Source organism: Mauremys reevesii, linkage group 2, assembly GCF_016161935.1.
Source record: "Mauremys reevesii isolate NIE-2019 linkage group 2, ASM1616193v1, whole genome shotgun sequence".
Classification (NCBI taxonomy): domain Eukaryota; kingdom Metazoa; phylum Chordata; order Testudines; family Geoemydidae; genus Mauremys; species Mauremys reevesii.
The window spans coordinates 188,769,188-188,786,477 of NC_052624.1; the positions used below are offsets into that span (position 1 = coordinate 188,769,188).

The 17,290-nt window shown below is 40.9% G+C and overlaps 2 protein-coding genes across 2 annotated transcripts in view; one reads left to right on the plus strand and one right to left on the minus strand.

The window, feature by feature from the left end:
* The window catches only part of TSHZ1 (teashirt zinc finger homeobox 1), an 84,515-nt gene that overhangs the window by 53,400 nt on the left and 13,825 nt on the right, over positions 1-17,290 (minus strand). The window contains 2 exon segments of the mRNA XM_039525638.1: positions 494-623; positions 5,000-5,110. Of these exon segments, the coding sequence (XP_039381572.1) occupies positions 494-533 (40 nt within the window). The 5' untranslated portion in view covers positions 534-623; positions 5,000-5,110.
* Positions 3,212-12,628, plus strand: ZADH2 (zinc binding alcohol dehydrogenase domain containing 2). The gene is made up of 2 exons (XM_039525639.1): positions 3,212-4,230; positions 10,848-12,628. Exons 1-2 carry the CDS (start codon positions 3,929-3,931, stop codon positions 11,770-11,772), a joined length of 1,227 nt encoding a protein of 408 aa, XP_039381573.1. The 5' UTR covers positions 3,212-3,928; the 3' UTR covers positions 11,773-12,628.

Sequence of the window (17,290 nt, forward strand, 5' to 3'; positions counted from 1 at the left end):
AGGTTCCCTCTCCTATGCTGTATACAGAAATAGGCTGTGCAGCATGCACACACACACTGTACACACACACACCCCACACTACATGCAGAGATACAGAACTGCCACAAAATGAAGTTTCCAGTTCTAAACGTGTTGGCAACAGCACAGAGGATGGAGGCTGACAGGATCTGAGTGACACACCTCAGAAACTACGCCGATCGCTCGAGCTCTTTCCCTACAAAGAAACAGAAACTACAGCCTCCCTCCTTCCCCCGCCGAGACATGGTTTTAACCCTCTCCCACCCACCCCCACCCCAAACAAAACCCTGCGGGGAGGGGGGTTAAAAATCTGGGATGCGATCGACAGCGATCGAGAATCTCCCCCTGCCTAGTAGTGGATATTTCTTGCTGGGTTAACCCCTCCCCTGCTTTGCCCTCGCTGCTCCCCTATGCCTCTGTAATGCGAGAGACTGCAAGTGCGAGGGGCTGTGGCTGGGGGGGAGGAGGGTGTTACCTGCAGAGCGCCGGGGTGCTTGCTGCTTTCTCCTCGGCATGCTGGTGCTGCCTCCGCCGCCGCCCTCCGCCTCCTCCTCCGCTGCAGCCGCTGGAGAGTTTCCGCACAGGACTCCTCTTCCAAGCCCACTCTTCTCATGCAGAAACAAACACACACACACAAATAAAAAAAGGGGGGAAGGAGAGGAAGGGGAGAGAAAGCGGATTCAACTTCTAATTCCGCCTAGGAGGAGAGAAGGGAGGAATGGGAGGGGGGGAGGAAGAAAAAAAAAGTTTGGCTGGATTCTCTTCTTGGCTGGTTTGGGTCCCCCCTCCCCAGGTCAGCTCCCTGCGCTGCAAGCGGGGTGTGGAGGGAGGGGGGTGGGGGGTGTGGGATGAGGCACGCCACAGCCTGGTGACAGGGTTGCCAATTTCCGCCGCCACTCCAAAAACTTGCTCGGGAAATGTTTTCATTGACGAGGTTAATTTTCCTCGCTCGCGCTCTCTCTCTCCCCCTTTTAAGTTCCTTAAAAGACAAAGCTCTTCAGTCCTCGCAGCAGCAGCGGCAGGGAAGATGCAAGTGGAGAGATGTGGAAAATGAATAGATTGGATCAGTTCAATCTTCAGCCCAAATCCATTCTCTTGCTTTCCTTCTCTCCCCCCCCCCCTTTCTTTTTCTTCCCCCTCTCCTCCCTCCCTTAATCACTTCTTCTCGGTGGAGCACTAAGCAAGCTGCAACGATGAGACGGTAAATTCAGTCACTCCCCACCCCCTCCCCTCCTTTCTCCAAGATCAAAGAGTCTCAAAGCGCAACTTTCTCGCTCGCTGGCTTGTTTCAAGCTCGTGGATTTGGGTGGTGGTGGTGTTGTTGGCTTTCTCTGCGTTTTTTTTATTATTATTATTGCGCTGATAATAGTTTTTTCTTTGTGCAAAAAACGAGGTCGATCCAGTCTCTCCTTCTCCTCTTAGCACTTAGTCTTAGAGCAAGAAAGCAAATAAAAAAATGAGTAAAGTCCCCATACATACATATGCACCGGATGGGAAATGTCAGTCACTCCTCCACCTTCCAAACAGTCACAGATCAAACAGTGTCAGCACCGGAGAGGACTACTTTTCTGCCTTGCTCCCCCCTTTCTTTTCCTCCACAGATCGCAGCTTCTTCTGATACTAAATATAATTCAAACACATTTTTATCATGGATTTTTTTGGTTGATCTTGATCTGCAACAGAAAAACAAAAAAAGCCAAAACCAAGAAAAACCCCGGAGAGTGTGTGCAAAGGGGGAGAAAAAGAAAAGATATTCACTGGGTGGGAGAGATTAACGTGAACTGTTTTTCCCCCTTTAAACTCCTGGGAGAGAAAGAGATCCACTCTCCCTCTCTTCTCTTTTCACTGAAATGTAACACACATTCAGATCCCAGAGCTTTCAGACAGTCTCAACTGATAGACAGACACATCGAGCTTGCTTTTCCTGCTTCAGCTTTTTACTCCTCCTCCTCTTGCCAACGTCACCCTGACAATTACAAATAGGTCTCACACAAACCCATACCTGTCAATCTTTTTAATTGCTTTGTTTTCATTTTTTTCCAGAGCTAAACAATATGACAAAAAAGAAGTCTTAATACAGCATAGCATAAAAGATTTCTCATGTGAGGCACACATTGAGGGTTTTGTTATTATAATCCACTTGCTAAAGTACTCTGCAAGACGCATGTGCTGATTTAACTTAAGCAGATGTCTAGTTCTGGCGAACTTAAAAAGCAAGAGATGCTACCTAGTCTTGGCACACACAAAAACATTATTCCCCCTCCTTGAATTTAGGATGATTTGTGAGAGATTGCAGGTCTCCCTTACTTTAAAACACCAACAGATTGCAGAGCAAGAACTGCAGCATATGAAATGCTGCTAATAGATTTTGCATAGTTTATGTCTAGAGATTCATATATTGTTAACTGCAAGAACAGGTGTTTTCCCCCTTTTTTAAGGCAAGAAGATTAAAACTACATACTGATTCCTAAAGGAAAACACCTGAAGCTATAACTTTTCTTCCTTTAAGGCAAAAAGGTGATTTTATTATGATTTTAATTATTAATACCATGCTATTAAGAAATGAGTTGTGCATATTGAAATGATGGAGTTAATTCCAGGTGAGTTATACATGGATTCTTCCTACACAATTGCAACAGCTCTATTAAATTAACTTCCACCATCACCAAATACAGACTGGCAGTTCTATCAAAACATTTACTTGAGTTCTTTGACCTCCCAGTTGATTTCCTATAAATACTCTCCCAAAAGTAATTCTGCATTGCAGAAGTTGATTTAAAAATCCTCTCCTAAAGATACAGGGGAGTAGAAAAAATATTTTGGCCAAAATAAATATATAGCAATATTTTTAATGTCATAGCTAAAAGGGGGTGGGGGAAGGATCCACTGTTTCTTTTAACTGTACACGGGTTATAGAGAGCTATAAAATCCATGAGGCTATAGAGTGCATTTCGTGTGTGTGTGTCTCCCGCCTAGAAGGACATCAGCAGTATTTTTTTTCTTTATAGACAGAACACACACAAAAATCCTTAAGATGCTTTAAATCCTTTCATAAATCGTAGTGTTTTTATTCTCCCCCAAATCTAAGTGCTGTATCCACTAGTGGTTGCTAGCGGCTCTGGGTTGATTTGTACCACCTTGCGAGGAAGTGAATGTTTCGCACGGAAGGGGCGGTGCCTGTATCAGCAGCCTGCAGCTCCCCAGCTGCTCCTAATAACAACATTAGAAGATTAGCTGCAACTTCTCTTTACTATTCTAACCTTATTGATCTGATAATTTATTCGTGTTTTCTTTCAACTTTTTTAAAGGGATCATATCCGTCTTTTATAAACTAGGGGCATGGGAACGCGGCATGGTTTTATATTTATATATTATAAATCCCTGGCTAAAATGCAGCATGCAAACTAAAGCAAAAATTTGAACGGAAAATCTTGCAACTCTGTATTTTACTGAAAGTAAGAAATCCCTGGCTGCGGTGATCAGATTTGGTTATATTATACAGAGGCATGCATGTGTTTCTGTGTTGTTGCAGATCACACACAAACACATGCACCCACAATTTTTGCTGCAGCAGCAGCTTTGCAGGCGGGACGGTGTTAGGAGGCTGAACTTTGTTCCTGTTTCATGTTAGTGACGGTAAATGAAGATCAGCTCCAGGGGATCATCTTGCTGGTGCTGCTGCTTCTCTGGTGTTTCCGTGTTGTGGAGGGGCTGGGCTGGGAGGACGCAGACAGGCTGCAGCTTGCTACATTAGACGTTATTTACATACACAAATAGCTATGTTCAGAGAGTCAGAGTGTCTCCTCTTGTGAGTTTGGTGGTGGTGAGTTTTGCAAGCTGTCCGATTAATCTTCTTAGCTGGACACCCCCCCGAGGGTGATGAGGGTGGGAAAGAGGTCTAAGGCTGGAAATGAGTTTTAATACAAAAAGCAGCGCTTTGCTGAGGTGCTGGGGATCTCGGTTCTGGAGGAGGCGGCGGCTGTGTCCTCTGGAGGGTCCCTTCTGGTCCTGCTTTGGTGGTGCTCGGCCCCGGCCCATCGTGGACATGTCCTACTCCCGTCACTTTCTGGATTTCCAGGGCTCGTCTATCCCCAGCTCCATGAAGAAGCTGGTGGTGACTAAGCTGAGCTCAAACTTCCGAGAGGCTGTTGCCCTGCGGCAGGACGCGCCTGTACCACTCCCGGGAGATGGAGACCTTCTTGTCAGAAACAGGTGAGTTCCCTTCCCCTCTCAGCCCCGTTGCAACTCCTCTCTTCACCTACCTTCCGTCCTAGTCCTGGGGTCTGAGCCCTTTTCCTGCTCAAACTCCCTCTGACTTCTCACCTCCTGTGGCCTTCTCTTGCTCTGTCATCCTATCAGGTTGTACCAGCTGCCATCTGGCGCCTGATAATTTGATTTTGTTGTTGGTTTGTTGTTGTTTGTTTTGTATGTCTGATGCCACAATCATTTCCTCCCATGCATTGGGGAGGGTGGGGATTTCTGCATCTTTTGAGGTGCTTGTTTTTGGTTTGGTTTCTTCTTTCTTACAAATGCAGCTGATCAAGCAGTATTTATTCTCCTACCCCGGAGGAAGAACACAGCCTCACAAATCACTGTTTTAGTAGCCATTTTCAAGGGTGGGAAAGGGCAGCATGATCTTAAACAGAAAGCTGCACGTGAAGCAAGTGTTCAGGAGGGACTGAAAACCCAGAAAAGGATTTCTAAGTCCCTCCCAGGTGTGTGTGTGTTACATTTACATACAATCACCAGCGTGTGTGTCTGTCTTAGCCATGTAAATGTCGGCGTGACATTAATATATAACAGGCTGCCTCTGTGACTGTGTTATTTATAGCCATGGTCTGAGTGTGTAAGTGTAGATAGACCATACACCAATGATTGTTTTATGTGTTATGTATGTGTACAACCGTGAGTACGTTTCCCTGTGTTACACAGGCTGTGTGTCTGGAGGGGTCCCCCCCCCCAAGTCCTCCACGTCACTAACCTTTAGTGAATATGAATCAACAGGAAGGCAGAGGACCCAGTCTGTCAGTGCTACTCTCCTGCCCCTGTCACCCTTCAACCGCCTGGCCACCACTCCATTCTCTTCTTCCCCCTGAAATGCAAACATTAAAACCAGGAAAGGAGAAGCTTCTCGGTGTGCCATAAGCTTTTAACAAGCCGCATAAGCCTTTCCAATCTTTTCGAAAGTTTATTACCCCTGTTAGTCTCGTGTGGGAAGTAGGATTTCTAAACTGTTGGCTATTTTTAACGAAACGGTCACACAGGAAGTAAAGATGTGACATTTTGCTTAACATAATATGCAGTAAATTGTGTGCTAGCTAGTACTGTCCGTTCAAGCTTCTTGGTCAGCTCCCAATAAAAGGAAGACTGTAGGGACAAAATGTACCTTTCCCCAAATGGCTTATTTGTTTTTATTGGTGCCCGCCTAGATGGTATCGTTCCTTAAGACAAAAGGAAGGCTTTTAAAGGTCTAACTTTCCTTGGTAGAAGCTGGAACTCTAGAAGCCCCATGGAAGATTATTTAATTGTTGCTGTCAAGAGGAGAAAGGGGGAAACCTGTTTTTAAAAGACTTGTCTAACAAAACCTTGTCCATACGTAGAACTGGTTGTTTAAAGACAGTGCATAATGAAATACACTAACAGACGTGAGATCAAAACTGGAAGTTTAATAGAAGTGTTTGTGTGCCTTATCTGTAGCTAATCTCTCTGTGTGTACTGGGGGGTTCATCATGTATGTAATGTGCAATACCTGCACACGGAAGAGAGAGGTATGGACTTCTCCTGCGACTGAAAAAGATTCATACAAAACTTTAATCCGCTGCTGCCATCAACCTATAGGATTTTTGAGAGAGAGTTAGAAAAAGCGAGAGAGGTCTAAAGAACTGACTTGCTGCATCTAATAAGGAATGGCCCTGAAACAATAATGGCATGAAACGCATCAGGCTGGAGTTAAATTCCTTTTCTTGGAAGGGACCCGACTGCCTTACACTACAAACAGCTACAAAAAAATGTAGCAAGTCTTAGTCCTGCCTAGCTGGATATGATAAGGTTGTTACGTCGTTGTTCTCTAATCCACCCCCCCACACACACACACACACCACACACAGTCTCTCCCTCTTTTCCTATTAAATTTTAAAATTTATTCATGTAATTTATTTTGTTTTCAGTGTAACGCTTCCTTCCTTCTCCCTCCCCCGCCCTCGGTCCTGGGTGGGCTCCCTGGGTGCCAGAGGGACGTGCACACCTCAGAGTGGTGGGGTTGAGGCTCTCAGCTCGCCCCAGAGTGAAAGCAGGAGCTGGTCCAGAGATTCAGCCAGGCAGTTACTGTATTTTAACACAGATCAGTTTATAAAAAGGGGTGGGAGTGGGGGAAGTACTCAATTGAGGTTGGAGTTAAAACATTTTGTATTGTTTGGGGTTGTGCGGAGTTTTCTCTTTATTATTATTTGCTGAGGAATTTCACATCACATCCATATATATATTCTCTGTTTGTGCCTCCTGAAAGCTGCAGCAGGAAACAAGCCCCCCTTTCCCCTTTTGTACTATCCTGGGGAAGCTGTTTCCCATCCCGAAAGGACAAAATGTGTCCCTGGCTATATTTATTCTTAAAAACACATTTTACAGTCGGTAGAAGCCTACAAGATCTTAAAAACAAAACAATACATGCTTTGAGTTTGAAGGGTGCAGTTGCGGATTTGTTCATTTTAGTCCCAGTCACGCCCATGAACAGTATTAATTGCTTCGAGCTTTTTATGCAAAACAATCCTTATTCACCACAGTAAAATCTGCTTTTGGATTTGGGGGAATAAGGTGGAAAACTGCTTTGGGGTCCTTGTATTTATTGATTTTTCAAATAAGATGCTCTTCTATTAAGTGGAACTCCCCCTCCCCCTTTTTTTTCCTTCTGTGGAAAAATAACCCAAGATGATTCCCTTAGTTCTTAGCAGAAAAATCCATCATAGCCTTTACTCTCAGAGCAATGCTTTTAAACTAGAAATCGATTTAAAACAATAAACTTTCTCTTTCGGGTGAAGGAGGGAGGGAGAAGGGGAATAGAATCCTTAACATAACCATTTACGCTTCTTATGTGCATTTGTTCTATTTTTCAAAGGGGGAAGGTGCCTCTGTTTTATTGCAGACGAACGACTCAAAGACAAAAGCCCAGGTTTCCCTTAAGTTATGCGATGTTTTCGAGCTTTTTGTAAAGGAGTGACAGGTTATTTCGTTTCCAAAATATTTGTAACGATTTTCTGCTGAGGTGGAAGTCAATAGGGGAAAAAAAGTTTATTGAAATGGAAGGGGGGAAAGTTTTTGATTCATGGTTTGGCGGATCACAGTGGGAGGGGTGGGGGATTATTTCTGCTGAGTGTTTGGGTTGAGAATTTTGTTTTTCTTCTGCGCTCCTAGTTTGCATTACTTTGTTTTGTCTCTGTGTTGAAGGCTCTTGTGTTGAATTTCTGTCTCTTACGTTTTGTTTTGGTTCGAGAAGCAGCATTTTCACCCCTCCTTCGGGCTCGTCCGGGTTTTATAATAAACAATACTAAGGGGGTCAGCACGCTTCCGTGTAAATAAAGCGGGTGACTCGGAGTGTGTAATTATTTTGGGAAAAGCCAGCCCCAGTCTGGTTCCGTGTCTCAGCGCTTCAGATTTTGAAAATAGCGAAAGACGGTGCCCTCACCAGACCCTCCTTAGTCAAACAACAAAGACATTTTAAATTTGGGAATTAAAAGAGGCAGATCACTTGAAAAGAATTCTGAAGGCATCCTGCAAACACAGAGTGCAATCCTTTACTCCCCCGCTACACCCACCTCGGCTCGCTCTCTCACACACGAGTTGGGAAGTTGATCTTGCATTTATTTCTGCGCTTAAAATGAAAGGGTCTGAAAACGTCCGGAGCACAGCACAGCAAACCATCTCCCTTATAGTACCTTGACAGGCAAGGTTGAAAAGGATTTAGACAATATGTTTTAATCCCGACATTGTGGTTTGATCATTTTTTGCATATGGGACATTTAGGGAGACTACCTTTAAAAAAAAACCACCTATATGCGAACACAAATGGGAGTTATACAAATATTGGTGGGTTGAGAAAAAGGAGTGGGGTGGGGAGTACTTTAGCAAGCTTAGAGACTATATTGATTAATAATAATGATTCCCCTAGTCCCGAGAGAATCATTTCACATGGCAGAGGCAGCTTGGAAGACTGGGGGGGGGGGGGTTGGTAACAAATATTACCAGCAAGCCTCGTACACATTATATAGTAGTTCGCATTTCTTTATTTCCTCCTAATCATCTATTTTTTTGCTGAGGCTCCTAGCCCCCTTTTAAATGGAAAATGCAGGGATCGCGAACAAGAGGACAGTCTTTCAAATGTTTTCTCCACAGGCTGACCTGTGCGTATCTCAGAATCCCTTAGTAATACAGCCACCGAATAAATGCAGACCCCAGTCCCAGTTGAGATGGAAAGGCATCCGCATCTGCACAGAAAGCTTTGCATGGGAGGGATAGCTGCAAGTGGCCAAGTGCTGGAGAAGGAGGTGGAGAATAGGAGCCAGAGGGAGGGAGTGCTGGGATGGAGTGTCCTCAGAGAGGTGCCCCAACTCTTAGTCCCTGGCCGACCCCCGAAGCCCCGCTGAGACATCACATTCCTATTGGTGCCAACACTAGCACTTTCCCCCTATTACGGTTACCATAAAAGGTGGGGAGGTGCTAGGCAAGCACCAACTTCTTTTGCACTGTGTCTTTCCCCGAGATCTGCCATTGCATCGTCCTCTCTCACGCTCACACGTTTCAGCTGCTGGTGGAGCCGGGAGAAGAAGAGATGGGGAGTGATTTGCATTTTCTCTGGTAAAAAGCAGCATGTTGAGGACACTTGTTTACCAGACATCTGGCTAGCTGCAGTACTTCCAATCCCCCCTCCCCTTCACACACAAAGTTTCCAGCTTTAGACGGTTATTTACCTGCCTTGCTCTGTCCCTCTCTTTCCATTTTAAGAACGACGCTAAGTGAAAAGAAGATGGGACTGCTAAGGGTGGGAGAGAAAAGTTTTTACTTTAAATTCCTCCCCTCTCTAGGGTGCATACAGGGGATGCCTGTTTCATATAGTGCAAAAATCAAAGGTTCATGAATAGGCTTTCTGCACCAGGAGGGAGGTTCTGTCTGTATCAGGCAAGGAGGCTAATTCAGGGGTAAATTGGCTGGGAGTGGAAGAGAGGTGGTAAATCCATGGGTTGAAGGTTATCGTTGTAGGGGGATAAGAGAGGGAAAGGAAGGAGATAACCATCTCTCTGCTTTTAAACCCCACTGCTAAACGTTGGGTTTTAAAATCTAATGCAGAGTTGTAGCACCAATTGCGCCTTGGCTTTCTGATCATTTTTCTCCAATGTCCTGAGGACACGTTTTGCTATGGAAGCTGCTGTTGGGGGGGGGTGTGTTTTTTTTTGTTTTTTTTTTTAAGAATGGGACATGAGAATTATGTAAATTAAAGAAGAATGGTAGATTTTTTTTATCTATAAATAGGATGTAGACATTCTGTTACAATTAAACAGGGGATTAAATGCAGAATTAAGAAAAGCAACAAAAGTCACATTCTTCTCTCTCTCCGCCTGTGTGTATATTATATATATTTATATTAATAGACCGTGTGTGTATGATACACACTTTACATTAGTGAAAGTCTGAGATTCTCCATAGTATAAGGAACTGAAAAATCAAAATAAAGCATTTTTTCATTTTCTCATTTCTTTGTGTACTGTGTGTGTAAGCACTTTAAAATCTCAGACACACAATTTGAAAATATTGCTAACTCTGACTGTTAAAATTACTCTGTTTGCATATTTCTACAGCTTTTCATATGACACCAAGTTCTAGAATCTTTAGATTATCGCTTCCACATGTAGTAAAAATCTGGGATTCTTCTGCTGCATGTGGAAGCTTCTTGACATTTTCTAGTTAACAGACTCTCCCCCTCCACTTTCCCCTTTTGTAGCAAGGTATTTTAGTTATGAGCTACATTGACATGGAAAAATATTGTTAGTAAAATATTGCCTGTACAATTAAAGTAGATTGTGATACCATGATTATCTTTTACTGCTAATCAAGTTTAGTATATGTGTGTGTTTTTTGAAAACATCAGCATTCTTTTTCACCTGTTAGATCAATAGGACTTCTAAACATTGAATACTCTGTTACAATTTCAGTCCTTCTGTACAATGCTGTTATGATGTGTTGCAAGTAATTGATATAAAGCAAAATATTTTAATAAGGTTGAAATTAGCTAATTTCCTATAGTCACACCATCATTTAAAAAAAAAAACTTGCCTTCAGTAACATATTATGATCAATGACCTTGCAGATGACATTTATACTTAATATTACCGTTAGTCATTAACAGTATTATTATAATCAGAAATGTAAATTTGTTGCCAGAATCAACATATTTAGCACTTTACACATTTTATTCCACAGAGTTGTTTTTCTATCTTTTGTAGAGTGGTCAATTAATTTTAATTTTCCAGTCTCATGCACAATTATTTTTGGTTTGCTTATTTTGGTTAAAATGGCCATGTGGAAAATGTCTTATTTTTTAAAAATGTGTCTAAAATTTCTACAATATTAGAAACATAAGGTACAAAAGTCTGATTAAAATCACTGCTATGCTATGTATACAGACTTTTTTTTTAATAGTATGAGGTGAACATTTTTTCTAATTACTGGTATATTTGAATATGCATTGTTATATCTTACCCAGAAAATTTAAGTGGATGCTTTTTCACATGGCAAAGTACTTGACAAAGCAAGCATGTTAACAAAGTTTTGTTTTCTTCTAGATTTATCGGCATTAATGCATCTGACATAAACTACTCAGCTGGCCGGTATGACACTTCAGTTAAACCCCCGTTTGATGTAGGTTTTGAAGGTATTGGTGATGTGGTAGCCTTAGGCCTCAGTGCTAGTGCCAGATACACAGTAGGCCAAGCTGTGGCCTATATGACACCTGGTTCTTTTGCTGAATATACAGTTGTGCCTGCCAAACAAGCAGTTCTTCTACCCTCTGTGAAACCTGAGTTTCTTACTCTAATGGTTAGTGGCACTACAGCATACATCAGTCTGAAGGAGCTTGGACAGTTGTCTGAAGGCAAGAAGGTTTTAGTGACTGCAGCATCGGGAGGAACAGGCCAGTTTGCTGTGCAGCTTTCAAAGAAGGCAAAGTGCCATGTAATTGGAACTTGCTCCAGTGATGAAAAGGCTGGTTTTCTGAAATCCATTGGCTGTGATCATCCCATCAACTACAAAACTGAAAATGTTGGTGCTGTTATTAAAAGGGACTACCCAGAAGGTATGGATGTAGTGTATGAATCTGTTGGTGGAAAGATGTTTGACTTGGCTGTCAACTCCTTAGCTACCAAAGGGCGCCTGATAGTTATTGGGTTTATCTCTGGCTATCAAAATCCTACTGGCCTTCAGCCTGTTAAAGCAGAAATGTTGCCAGCAAAACTGCTGAAGAAATCTGCCAGCATCCAGGGTTTCTTCCTGAACCATTACCTTTCTGAATATAAAATGGCTATGGAGCACTTACTCACAATGTATGAAAGTGGAGAACTGGTTTGTGAGGTGGACCTTGGAGACATGTCTCCAGAGGGCAAGTTCACTGGCTTGGAGTCTGTATTCCGTGCTGTAGATTATATGTACATGGGAAAAAACATTGGAAAAATTGTAGTTGAATTACCTAACTCTGTCAACAGTAAGCTGTAAAAACAGAACAATGATATAAATCAAGAGAGAGAGAAAATAGGCACTTTATGCCTCAGAATTACTAGAAACCATTTATTTTTTTTAAAAAAACTTGGTAAATGATAGTATACTAAAACTGTATTAAATTAATAAAAAGTTTTGATTTAAAAAAAAAATTAGCCAGTGCCTGTAGCAAGGACTTAATATGCTTGTGTTTGATTCTGTAACTTTTACAGGCAGTGGTGCTCAGGCTAATTCTAGATATGAACATTATTCTGGGCAATTAGAATAAATGATGATGCAGAGGCTGATCCATCAGTTTCTTTGATAAGATTTTTAAATCCTGTTTGGAAACGTTACATTTCATATGCATCATTTCAGCAATTTAGATCCTGTGATTTAAAAAATCTTTCATATTGTTGATGCTTTGTTAACCCTTGACATTTCTGGGAAACCAAAGTTAAAAATGATCTTTTTACTTTTTTGGGTTGCAAACTCAGTAATGATATTATGGCTATTTTGTGCATGGTGATCAGATACCATGACATGTTCTATATGGAAAATGTATCCATTAGTTCTAACATGGCAGAAAAATGGAGGGTGGGGGGAAGAGGAGGGAGGGAACACAATTTAAAAAAAAAATAAAAAATTACAGTTTGCAACTACACATAACCCTGCCATTTTCATTCAAGCCTTTGGTTACCATTTGGAACAGTCATCTTATACTTTTGCTGTGGTGTATATTATTTTTATTGTTTACCCTTTATTCTCCCCATTAACACACAAGATGGGCTAATTGGGCTTTAGTTCTAAATTGTGTTTACATGTATTGAGGTCCTTTACTTGTACTAACAATTTAATAAAATGCAGAAAGCTATCTCCGTGTGTGTGTGGTATTTTTTCATATTGATACACTTCTTGTAGATTAGCTCTTCCATAGAGGTGCAGTATATTATAATGTACTTAAAACAGTGATGAATATTTGGTACAGCTTCTCATAGCAAAGTTAGTAGTTATGATTTAGTATTGCTGCTGTGTAGGCCTTATGGCAAAGAGCAAGGTAATTTGTATAAATTCTCTGGGCCCAATACACATCATGTATAAATAACAACATAAGTAGGGAATAGTTTACACCAGCGGTTCTCAAACTGTGGGTCAGACTCCAAAGTTGCTCACAACCCCATTTTAATGGGGTAGCCACGGCTGGCGTTAGACTGGTTGGGACCCGAGGCCCAAGCCAAAACCCGAGCCCCACTGCACAGGGCCGAAGCCTGAGCCTCACCACCCGGCCTCAGCTCTGGGCAGCAGGGCTCAGGTTACAGGCCCCCTACCCAGGGATGAAGCCCTTGGGCTTTGGCTTAGGGCCCCCCTGCCCAGGGTGGTGAGGCTCGGGCTTTGCCCCCCCCCCCACCCTCCTGAGCAGCAGGGCTCGCTTCAGTCCCCCCTCTTGGGGACATGTGGTAACTTTTGTTGTTAGAAGGGGGTCACGGTGCAATGAAGTTTGAGACTCCCTGGTTTACACAGTTGGTTCAGTTAAATTGTTTGTTCTGTTCTGAAAGTTATTCCTGGCTGAAGAGGTGCTATTACCTATACGTAAAATGGGAATAAAACCTAGACGTGGAAACATTTTCCAAAACAGTAAATCTTTTATACTGTACCTACTGTACATTTATTTTCATTACAGTAGTTACACTTTTAGGGGTTGATCCAGCTGCACCCATTGAAGTCAGAGAATTTTAATGTTAATGGACTTTGAGAGCACTGGCATCTCACAAGATCAGGCATCTGATGATAAACTTCTAGTTCCCTTGGATCATAGGACATTCCCATATTAAATAAAAAAAAAATCCAGGGTTAATTTTACATCTTGGGCAATAATCAGGACTGGTTGTGCACATAGGATTTAGCTTTCTTGAAAGTAACCTATGTTATGTAAATGCTTCAATTATACTAACATACCTGGAACCCACAGAAAAGTTAAATCACTTTTCAATTTATGATTTAGTATTGCATTCCCACTGTAATATGATAGTTTACATCTGTTATTACTGGTTAACAGATTAGTATCCAGCAAAGAATCATTGCTTTTCTGCCATTTTTGAATGTTGGTATCAATTCTGCTGCTTTCAGAAGGAAGAGTGGTGTCAGTCTTTGCATTTTAAATTGTTTTGCTTTTTCTTATAAATCAAGCTTAGATTATTCTACAGGGACATTCTAGGGTTCCTCATGTGGCTTGCTGCTAGCTAGTTACTATGGTGGGATGGGTTTGTTTTTACTCCTACTCCTTTTACTCCTTGATGCCAGATAAAGGCAAGGGCACTCAAAACCTTATGTGATCAGACCCCAGTCAGAGAGTACTAACGTGATATATTTTTACTCCAACATATCTGGTCCTCTCTAGTGTTTTTTAAAAAAAAGTTAAAGTATTAATATCTATGGGCAATAGAAGTATCAGAAAACAATTCAGATCTGTACTAACTGATAAAGTCCAGACAAGGAACCATAGTTGTTAACAGTCTGTCATGAAGAACAATATTTTGAAATCGGGTAACTAAAGTTGTGCACCAAAATCCATATGTAGTAACCTAAATAGGTGCCCTGATTTTCAGAGGTGCTGATCATCTGAAGTTCAATAGATTTATGTGCCTATTTTTAGTCATCCCAGTCTGAACATTTTGGCCTAAGATTTGTTATGTATAGTAGTATACCATGTGCATATATAACATCGAGTATTTCATAAACTGTTAAATTACTAAAGATTATTTAGAAAAGTAGTAAGTCCAAAAGCTCCATCACTAATACAAATATGATGAGGGAATAGAGGCATCTTTGGTACATTCTTATATTTATATTCAAACGTGACATTAATTGTGTTTGTTCTAATTGTACCTTTTGGGCTACTCTTCAGCACTTCAATACACTTGTAACATTATTACCAAAGTTCAACTTCTTTATATGTAGAACTTGAATTCCCTGTTTACTGATTTTAAAGACTTTTGTTTATGTTGGCTATAGCAATAGGTTTGTCATTTTTATCAAGCTTCTCCAGTATGTTAAAGAGATATCTTAAGATATGTATGATTGTTCTTCCACGAATGAATCCAAGATAGTCAGGGATCTTTATTTTCCCTATTTTTTAAAGATAAGTTATTACTGGTTGGTTTAGATTACTGAAGAGAGCAGCTTTATCTGTAAAAAATGCAGGTATTTGAGGCATACAAATGATCTTTTCCCTATTGATACCGCTGATAATGCTCAGATGTGAGAACATAGACACTGTTTTCTTTTTTTATTCAAAAGTATGTATTGTGAACTCGCTACAGTATGCATAAGGCTCATTTTGGATAAGCAAGCTGTGGTGTATATACATAATGCTACAATATTAGATGGACAAGAGAATATATATGGCATGCACACAGTGAGGGTTTAAATAATGATAGGACATTGAATGTACAAGGAAAAGAAATACCGTAGATTCACAGCAAGGGATTAATAATAATACACTTAATATGCTTGCAAAAAAAGGTGTATTAAAAGCTGTGTGCACAGTGGGGACTTAAATGATTAAAAATAATAATACATGTGCCTGGGAAGTACTAAGTATACTATGTGTAGAGAGTGGGGATTTAAATAATAATATTAATAATAGCAACTGATCAAGCTGTAGTTGCTGGTGCTACATCCTAATTTTACCTTTCTAAATGAATTTGCTACGACAGAACCTAAGATTGCTTGTTGAGGCTAATGACAGAGTTCTCCCTTCCTACACACACGCACTTCCATGGAAAACAACAAAGAAATGTAATGAAGGGCTGGCTGTATGCTGCTTCACACAAACACACACACACACACACACACGACTGTATATACAGGTCTGACACACACACTACTGTATATACAGGTCTGTACCCCTCAGCACATTTTACAGAGGTGCTCTATACTTAATTACCATGCTGGAATCTCCTAATGCCTTTTTGAATTAAGTTAGATTGCTAGCAGGTTATAGCTTTTAATGGTTCATGGGTTTTGGTTTGTTGGTTTTTTTTAAATAAGTGGTCAAGTATAGCTGCCATGTCATATACATACAAATAATTACAGTTGCTCAGGGAAAAGTTTGAAACAGTATTTGAAAATGTTATTTTTTTTCCTCATTCAGTCTGAGGAGTAAAGAAATTCCACTGCTGAATGGCCGTTAGTATCTATTTTACAAGATTTACTCATTTTCAGGTACCTAATGTAGCTTCTAGCATGCATGCACAACAATACAATTTATATGGTAAATGGAACCAAATAATGGCTTCACTGAATGTTATGGCTGCACTGAAGGGAAATGTCACGGTAAATAGCTGCCAAATTATGGATCATGCCGAAGTGTCACAACTGCACTAAAGACAAATAGCACTAGAGGCTATTGCCACTGTGATGCTTTTGAGTTATGAAGAAGAGGAGCAGCCTGATGTGAGGCTCTTTGTGTCCTCATTATAGCAAAGGGTTACTGCTGCAATGTACAAGAAAACCCAGTCCAATGTGGTGGTTAGTTATTAATCTGTCCCTTTCAGATCTAACAGCTGTGGCAAAACAGAAAATCTTTGCCTTGAGTTAACACACACACAAAAACCTGCAGATTTTATGAATGTAAATGTGTATGGGAAATGACTAGTAATGGAAAAATGTTGTAATAAAATAATCTAATCAAAGAATATTATTAAATTTAACATAGTATGTGTCTGAAAGGTTTAGTTGCTTCTTATGCAGATAGATGTGTGAAATATAAGCAATAATGCACTTTCTCTCTTTGTAAAGATGTGCGTAGTAAGGACATTACCAACTAAATTGCTTCTTCTAAACTGAAGTGAGTCCCGGTTTCTTTCATTTTAATGGGAGGGTAATAAAGATGAAAGACTAACGTTTTAACTGATGGATCCCTTAAGCTAAAGAATAGAAATTTATTATGTTTTGAGGGGATATGCTAAATCCTGAAATGTGGGAGAGGGGGGAAAATCCCAGGTAAAATAAAATCTAACTAAAAATATTCTCATGTAATGTGTTTTTACAAATGGAAAAACCATGCAACTGTTTTTATTTATGGTGAACAAGACTATTTTCTCATTCAGACACAATCTCAGAAATATATTTTTAAAATGGAGGGTCACAACTCAGCAAGGGCTCTGTCTTTTCTCAGATCATTGTACAAACCCAGCCTGCAATGTTAAATGCAATGAGTTTGATGGTCTCAGCACCTTTCTTTGCATACCATTGTACACACTACAAATGTACCATCCATAATTCAACACAGTTGTCAGTCTCGGTTTTAGAGAGAGGGCCTGGACTGAACAATCATGGTGGATAAATTACTTCTCAAGTCTAAGGAGAGTGGTCTTCCTTCCACATCAGGCTTAAGGTCATTGGCAGGGCAGTGAGTGAGCAGGGAGCTTGTATATTAACTCTAATGCGCTACTAGTGTGTGGATAAATAGAGGGATTATACTAATTAATTACAATTATGTTTATTCTTTTTGGAGGGGAAACAGCTAAAGAGG

What these genes read in the sequence shown, in the direction of transcription:
- ZADH2 (XM_039525639.1), top strand. Translation starts at nt 3,929, where the DNA reads ATGAGTTTTAATACAAAAAGCAGCGCTTTGCTGAGGTGCTGGGGATCT. An exon ending in GACCTTCTTGTCAGAAACAG is followed by an intron (nt 4,231 to 10,847) that starts GTGAGTTCCCTT and finishes GTTTTCTTCTAG; the next exon opens with ATTTATCGGCATTAATGCAT.